The sequence below is a fragment of the Rhipicephalus sanguineus genome, chromosome 1 (genome assembly GCF_013339695.2).
Source record: "Rhipicephalus sanguineus isolate Rsan-2018 chromosome 1, BIME_Rsan_1.4, whole genome shotgun sequence".
In the NCBI taxonomy this organism is placed as follows: domain Eukaryota; kingdom Metazoa; phylum Arthropoda; class Arachnida; order Ixodida; family Ixodidae; genus Rhipicephalus; species Rhipicephalus sanguineus.
This window is the reverse complement of record NC_051176.1, coordinates 76,755,561-76,763,925: the sequence shown is the minus strand read 5'-3', so window position 1 is coordinate 76,763,925 and position 8,365 is coordinate 76,755,561. Positions and strand designations below refer to the sequence as shown.

The window sequence follows — 8,365 nt, the reverse complement described above, 5'->3', positions numbered from 1 at the left end:
AAACCACTAAAGGATAAAAAATGCTGCGTCACCATTCGGTACGACCACCGCACCTGAGCAATAACTGTTGCACCATCACTATAGTGCAGTTGTGAAAGTGACTCGTAGTAACGTGACTCGTGTTAAAGTGACACCGTAGTGAGTTCCAAAAAAATTAAGTCATCATCGTCCACTACGTCGTGCCGCGCATGCAAGTTGTAGTTAGGGCGCCAAAAACCAAAGTATACTTTTTTTTTACTCGTAAAGTATTAGCAGGAACTTGAAGATAACTAATATAGCAACTTCAATTATGTGCATATTGGCGATATAATCTTGCATTCGGTTAGTTGTTGGGGTTTCAAGTTCCAAAACCACAATAATGATTATGAGGGACGCGGCAGTGGAGGGCTCTGGAAATTTCGACCACCTGGGGTTCTTTAACGTGCACCTAAATCTAAGTACACGGGCCTCAAGCATTTTCGTATCCATCGAAAATGCGGCCGCCGCGGCCGGGATTCGATCCCGCGACCTGCGAGTCAGCAGTCGAAATTTTGCATTTGGTAAGCAACCAAAGCAAAGTACAGGCCAACTAAAGACTATGAGAATCGGTAAAATTAAGCCAGGTGCTGCTAAAGGCGCTCGTTAGCTGGTGGATGAAGCGAAGTATTGCGCAAGTCGATTGATTCTTTAACTAATCTGCGTGTGCGGTGACAGGGCGTGCCACATTGACCCATGATCGAGACTGCCGTCTATGTAGGCTCGTACATCATCGTCCCGTTTTTGCTGAATTCCTGACGGCCAGAGAAAACTCATTCTCGAATAGTTTCTATTGCGATACGAACACTTTCGGCGGGTTTCTGCCGTGTCCATCGTCGTCATGTTCTCTATAACGTCTGTAGCCAGAGTGGGAGAGAGACGTGAAGACCGACGTGGTGGCCGACGTAGCCGTGCCAAAGTCTCGCCACTTTATTCGGGAGAGAAACGACCCTAGCGGCGGGGGCTGCAAGCGTCCAGACCGCAAGCAGCGACAGCTCGTTCTCTACTGCTCGCGCCTCGAGAGCCCAGCATGAGCTGCGCGAGAGGCACGGCGCGTAAATGGTAAAGGGATGATGATGATAATTTTGAGGGATGATAATGCCAATACAGATTACTCCCCCCCTCCCCCACCCTCGCAGAAATGACGCAGGAATGAAAAACGATCGGGGCGTATATGAAACAAATGGCAAGGTGCAGCACCTCGTGAACTGGTTCAGGTGGTGCAGGCGAATCGAACAGACCTTTAGTGCACAGGTAGACGAGATAATTTGGAGCAATGAAAGATAATGCCAGGAAAAAAAAAGCACGAAGAGCACCTAAACTACGCTCTTTCAGTATTTTATTCCCCAAGTTATATTACAATGCGCCGCCTTAAGTCGGTTATTTACAGTAACTCTCTAGCGACCCCAGCCATCCCAGCAGTCAACAATAATTCGTCCCGCTGCCGTTGCGACTGGCCACATACACCTAAAGTGTTTTTGCACTGTAGCAATTACTTATTATACGGCTTTTCCTCTTCATATTATTTCTGCACACAGTTTAATGTGCGCACTATAAAATACTTGGCGTGGCTAAAATTAACCCAGTGTCCTCCATTACGCTATGCCTCATAATCCTATCGTGGTTTGGCATGGAAAAGCCAGAGTACGTTTATGCTGAATATTCGTGACCTGCATCACTTTCATCTGAAGCAGCTATTTTAACAAATGTACACGTGTAGTCAAACGTAGGCCTGCACATTCATGTAGGCCTACTTCGTGCCACTACTGCCACAAGTGAGCGCATGCGCACGAACGGACAGTTCGATTTCCTTATGAACAGATATCATTCCAGCTACGCAGTGAGCGATTACACCAAGCACTTCAAAGCGGGTAACTACAAAACCTACAACAAACTGATACGCACTCTGGCAAAAAAAAAAGGAATAATTGAAAACTAGTTCCTAAGGCGGATAGTGAAGCCGCAAGGAAATTGTTTCCCTTAAAATCAACAGCAGCCGGACAGTAAACATCACGTATTCGTTAAAAAGATGACTCGTACAAGCAGACAGAACAGGTATTTTTGAGAAAGAATAAACGAGAGCAGCTTTAGGGAGTTTATTTCGTACAGTCCAAATAGAGTTTTGAATGAGAGTTTAAAACATTACGAATAGCATGAAACAGTGCTTACATAAAATACGTTAAAATTATAGTACACGAATTACTAAAACACAATGTTTGCACTTGAGCAGACGCCCTTAACGTATAACGTTCCGAGACCACCGCTGCTGCGTCAGACAGTCGACTCGGGACGTAACGTTGCGGCAACAGCTGCGCTTTCCCACACCACCGCCCTTCTTTGGCTAGTTATCGACTTCATCAGAAGCCAAGAACCCGCGATGCCCACTGCCAGTGATCCGACGGTCACGGCTGACAGCACGCTGACCAGCACCGAGTTTTCCCTCGCCAAGGCGATCAGTGCTTGCAGGCAGCCCTGCGTGTATATCACGGGCTCCACCGTTGGCAGCGTTCTCTTGGTTGTGTCCGTGAGGCCATAGCCGCACATCACGTTCGGCAGGCGTCTCTGCTTCCTGCAGCAAGAGTACGGCACGCCACAGCGCTCACGGCTCGGGTTCAACGGGGAGCAGTTGAAGTAGGCGTTGTGCTGCCAGTCCAGGTAGCCTCTGGAAGAGATGCCGCAGCAGCTAAGCGACGACTGGATAGTGTTGATGAGATGCTCCATGTCAGGATCATCCCTGTAGATTACGACGGCTCGCCTCAGGACATTCTCGACGCCTGATCTGTTGGGCGGGGTCGAGGTGGACCACACGAAGGCGAGCACGGCCACGAGGACGACCGCGACAACGATACCGGACAGCGAGAATCCGTAGAGGCACAGGAAGTTCTTGTTCTCGCGCAGGGCTCCTACGCATCCGAAGCCAGCTATGACGAAGACCAGGCAGCCTACAACTATGAAGAAGACGGCGGGGTCGAAGGTGAGGTCCACGTAGCGGCGCAGGATTCGTACCTTGACAGTGAAGAGGTAACCGCCCATTAGCATAGTCGTTCCACCGAAAAACCAGTAGATGAAATTCATCAGGAACAGCAATCCTTTTAGAAGAACGTGGACGGACATGCCGAGTGTATGCGTGCAATAACGCTGTGTTGGTCGAGCGTGCCGACGGCTCTATTTGAAGAAACTAATGAGCCTGCGCATTTCGTTCTTTCCTGCCTCACACCGCTGATGAGTTGCCATTTTTATAGAGTGGGATAGCAGAAGCGACGCACGCGATAACAACACCATGCTTCGCGCATTGCTGGCAGCGACGGTCATATGACATAATTAAAAAAAAATCCAGAATAAGCAACGGGGAAGCTACCGCAATGGTCTGCTGCAATTGTTATGAAATTTCATGGGGTTGTTTTACCTATTATTGGTGCACTACCGCTAGAAAAGTATAGGCTGGGATGAACAGTTCTTTAAGGGCATAGAATTATTATTATTTTTTATTTGAAGTAAATTTTATTGTGATAGCAATATTCGGTTATTTCAGCGAGTTTTTGGTCGTCGTCTGTCGGCCGAACACTCGACAACGTGAATAATGGTGCATTCACTGAACGTTGCACTCGCGCTACATAAGACAACTAAGAACAAGATTGTCCTCGCGAAGACTCGGGCCTGTGCACTCCGCGTCTGAGGCAAGTGGGCTTTACAGTCGAAACCCGCGATAACGAAATCCCGAGGGAACGAAATTCTCACCGCAACGAAATATTTTCGGAGCACCGGCGAACGCCCATAGGAGTTAATGCATTTCGTAACTCGCGCCTACGAAAGATATTCATACGCTGTCCCTCATTAACGAAAATTTTGAAACGCGAGTACGCAAATAATCTACTCTCGCAACATTAACTACATTCAAAAACTGCTAAAATGCATTCATGCTGCACTTAAATTGTGCAAAACTATCGCTACAGCGCACTTGAGAAGCAGCCGCCATCGTTGTTTAAAAAAAAACATAAAGCTGGCGACAATGATGATGATGATGGCTTGCCGAAACACCTGCTCGTTATCACGGACTACGTATCCAAATCCACATTCCTCATGGAGTTTTGTTCGTTGGCTTGGCTCTGTGCTTGGCTTTATCGGCTTTGCGCGCGCATGGTGGCGTGTGTGGAGCCGTTTGTGGAGCGTTCCTTGGTCGCTTGGTGCAACGTGAACTGTGTGTTGCAATTGCTTCGTCCGATTTCGCTGCCTGCGGAGATGCCGCCTCTAAAGAAAAAGCGGAAGTTCATCGCGCTGGAAGATAAGGCTGCAATCATCGGTGAGGTGGAAAAGGGCAGGAAAAAAATGGACATCGCCGAAGAATTCGGTGTTGCGTGCAGCTCGCTGTCCACGATTTTGCGCTCATCCGCGCGGATCCACCGGAGCCGGAAGCAGGTTCGCCTGTAGGCGCACTTGATGGCGGTACTGGTAACAGCGCAGTGCCGCCGTCACTGACCAGTGCATGGGGCGAACTTTGTGCCGTGGCAAACGAGATTCCCGATCGAGAGGCATGAAATTTCTGCATGGTAAGGCCCGCCAAAGCAAACTTACTGACTTTTGTAAATAAAATGTTTTTTTTTTTTTTTTAATTTTCATGTCTTTTATGCCGCATTCTCGCGCCAACGAAATTCCCGCAAGAGCGAAATTTTGTGCTTTCCCCGCCGATTTCGTTATTGCGGGTTTCAACTGTACTTTGGCCACGAAAGCGCCGGTGTGCGGGAGAACAATTCCAGCGTTTTATTTAGAATTCCAGCAGACTGCACACCCATCTGCAACCATACGCACGCCGCCATGAACGCCTTCAGATTAAGTAAACATGCAACAGCCATCGCGGCCAGCCACCCCGGCAATGTTCCACTGAGAGACCGAAAAACTGTTTGTACTATTTATTTAAAATGTGAAAATGTTGAACGTAGCTTTCGTTTTCAAAGACCTGAATGTATGGTAAGTGAGTTCAGGCAAACATTATCCGCCTAATCTGGACAAGGTGGACGCCTGTTTAGGACCGCTGATCACGCACACATTTCCGGAAGGCGAGCTCAACAAGCTACACTGCCAGTGCTGTACTATAGCCAAATCCAGGCAACGACTCTCATGATAACAGCGCCGGCAGCGACAACACACTGCAGTGTTACCGCCACCGATGGCGCAAAATAAAGTACAACGTTAAGCTTCTATAAGCATGCAAGTAAGTACTGCGTCCTGTCCACGGAAGCGCGACTACCCTTCATTCACTTTCGATGGAAGCGACCACTTTCCATGGCAGCGAAGTCAAAAGTATAGAGGCGAGCACGGCGAGTTTTATTCATGCGCCAGTAATAAGACTCGAGGCAAGTGATCATTGAGCTACTCACTTCCGTCCACTCGTACATGAGCGCATTTTAATCAGCTCTGCACGCTGTAATCTGCGCTCTACACAGGGACATATGGCACGAGGGAAAGAAGTTGTGTCAGCGAGCGTCATCACCTTGAGCGCGCGTGATCTCCCGTTGCGATTCCTGTGCACGCTAGTGTGGTCAGGGTCCGGACACTTCGGCTAGCTTCGGTACTGCAAGTAAAGCGTCCACCATGTTTTGTTAGACTTGCGAAAATTCAGTAACCTTTGCATATGTGGTTTTATCTTTTCAAACTATATTACAATAAAGCAAAGTGTTACAGTTATGTGTAGAAATAAAATGTGTGTTTGGCTGTTTTCTTTTGTTAACGTCCTATACACTCTAAGACAAAATCGAGTATTTTGGGAGTGTTTCTGCCACACAACAATCGTCATCCACCTCGCGTACTTTCCTCGCGTTATCACCGCGGTCGCGGCACTTCCCGGTCACGAACGGCACACGCGTTATCAGCGTGACATAGCATTCTTGACAGGAAAGTGACGAGAGCTGGGTTTTCATGAAAGGAAACGCGAGCAAGCCAGATGACGATTATTGTTGTGTGGCAGAAATACTCCCCAAATACTCGATTTTGGCTTAGAGTATGTTGTGTGGCAGAAATACTCCCCAAATACTCGATTTTGTCTTAGAGTGTACCTTTATTGAGTCGCTTCATTCGTTGCTCCAACGGGTGGCGCTTTCGCTCTTATCGTTTGTGGTGCTGTTCTCTTCGTCTGCTCCTGCCGCTTTCGCTGTCTGGACGGGCACAATTTTTTGTAGGTTCTGTAGTTAAAGCGATTTTGCTTCGGTGCCCGCGAACGTGCCGGCAATATCCAAAGAATTGAGGGAAGGGCACATGGTGTGCTGAGCGGTTGTGTAGTGCGAAACCTCGGGGAGGAACAGCAACACGAAATTTTTCCGCTTCCCAGCGGACGTCAGCTAAGCCCATTTTTTCTTAAGTCGGTACGAAAAAGCAAGCGCTGTCTTTATCAGAAAGTTATAAAACGGAACGAAATATCTGCCGCGCTTGCTTTCTAGTGAACATATTTCTTTTTCAATTTGGCGTTGCGCCTTTTCCAGGGGTCTTGCAAAAACTGAGGCTACTTGTTGACAGTTTTTCACGAGCCGATGTGTCACAAACGAGCGCGTCAATAAAGCGCGCGCGCCGCCGCTTTCAGACGACAGCGGGAATTCACGGCGCCGGACAAGCGCACGCAACGAAAAACAAGTATCAAAAGACGCCGGCGCGCCGACGCTTCTCCTCGCCACTCGAAGCAGCCGCAGACAACCAGGTCAAAACGCCCCGGTAAAGCCTGGAATCATCTAGAGGGAAAGCACGACGCGACGCCGAGTGACTCCACTGCGAGCGGAACGTATACGGGAAAGCTGTCGCCCTTTCCCTAGCTTTGGCTGTGCTGCACGCCGAACAACACTCCCGACGCATCTGGAACCCTGTAGAGAGGGAATATAAACGTGCACCGACGACCAGTCAGTCAGTCAGTCAGTTAGTACGGAGATGAAGTTATGCTGAGTGTTATGAAACCGTTAAGCGCACAAAGACGGGAACAAGACGACGACACACAGAGCGTTACTTCTAACTGATGTTTATTGCGGCACAAAAACGCCATATATGTAGTCCCTTCACTCAGAAGTGGCTACTGCGCATGTTTGAGCGCTGAGCTATCAGTTTCTCTCTTATTTCTGCGCTCTCCTCTCTCTTTTTTTCTTTTTTTTCGCGCTAACGATAACAGGCTTTGTTAGCGCGCGCATGGGAGCTGGGCGATACAGAAAGATCACTTGAATCACACAAGCATTTCTTTAACAAGAATCATAAAGGCAAAAAAAAACAGTCCGGGTGGTGTTCTCCGCCCCCAACAAACTCGGAGGCTTGTGCAAGCGTGTGAACGTGAGCAACGAAAAGCCTGACATATGCAGCAAGAAACACGCCACGCGGTTTGTGTCCTGCAAATGCAGAGTCGTGTACAAGGTTCCGCTCTCATGTGGACGTGTTTGCATCGGTCAAACTGGCCGATGTATCAATGATCGCTTACGAGAACATGCCAACAACTTGAAGCAAAAGTCAGGCAGCAACAGGGCCTTACATTGTGCAACTTGCGGTTGTTCTGCCTTTCTTGACCAGACTGTCGTGATCAGAAAATACCGAGACCAGATTGCTCGGGAAATTCATGAGGCATCATGCATAGAACAGCTCGGACCCAGTTGTTCTACCATGCCCTCCGTATCGCTTTCGAAGAAAGAGCTGGCGTTTTTGCAAAACCAGTGACTTTTACTTAGTCTCGCTTAAAAGGTTTTAACCTTTTAAAGGTCCTCTTTTTTATATCTTTTTATGCTGTTTTACCTTCTCACGACTTCTGTTTTCATACCGTTTTTACCTTTTGACAACTTCCACTGTTTCGCCGCATTTGTTTTTCATTCCTGTTCATTTGTGCTGGCCAGCATTTGTAAATACCCTTGTTCATTTTTGGTGCGTCACCTTTTCACCCTATTTATTTTGCCTTTATGATTCTTGTTAAAGAAATGTTTGCGTGATTCAAGTGATCTTTCTGTATCGCTTGTTCCCATGCACGCGCTAACAAAGCCTGTTATCGTTAGCGCGAAAAAAGAAAAAAAAAGAGAGAGGAGAGCGTAGAAATAAGAGAGGAACTGATAGCTTAGCTCTCCAACATGCGCAGTAGCCATTTTCTGAGTGAAGGGACTACATATATGGCGTTTTTGTGTGCAATAAACATCAGTTGGAAGTAGCGCTCTGAGTGTCGTCGTCTTGTTTCCGTCTTTGTGCGCTTAACGGTTTCATAATGTCAGTGTACCAACTAGCTCGGACCCAGCCTCTGATTCAGTATATGCTGAGTGTGGCTCCGTCAACCAAAGAAGACGTGTTCATGATGTTGTGCGGTCAGTCGATCGTCGATCTGGAAGAATCGGATGACGACGCCGTG

At 47.9% G+C, this 8,365-nt stretch overlaps 1 protein-coding gene across 1 annotated transcript; it reads right to left on the bottom strand.

The window, feature by feature from the left end:
- Positions 1–2,148: 2,148 nt before the first annotated feature.
- Positions 2,149–3,243, bottom strand: LOC119385950 (tetraspanin-33). Its single transcript, XM_037653312.2, has one exon. The coding sequence runs from the start codon at positions 3,127–3,129 to the stop codon at positions 2,287–2,289; it is 843 nt and encodes a 280-aa protein (XP_037509240.1). The 5' UTR covers positions 3,130–3,243; the 3' UTR covers positions 2,149–2,286.
- Positions 3,244–8,365: the final 5,122 nt, after the last annotated feature.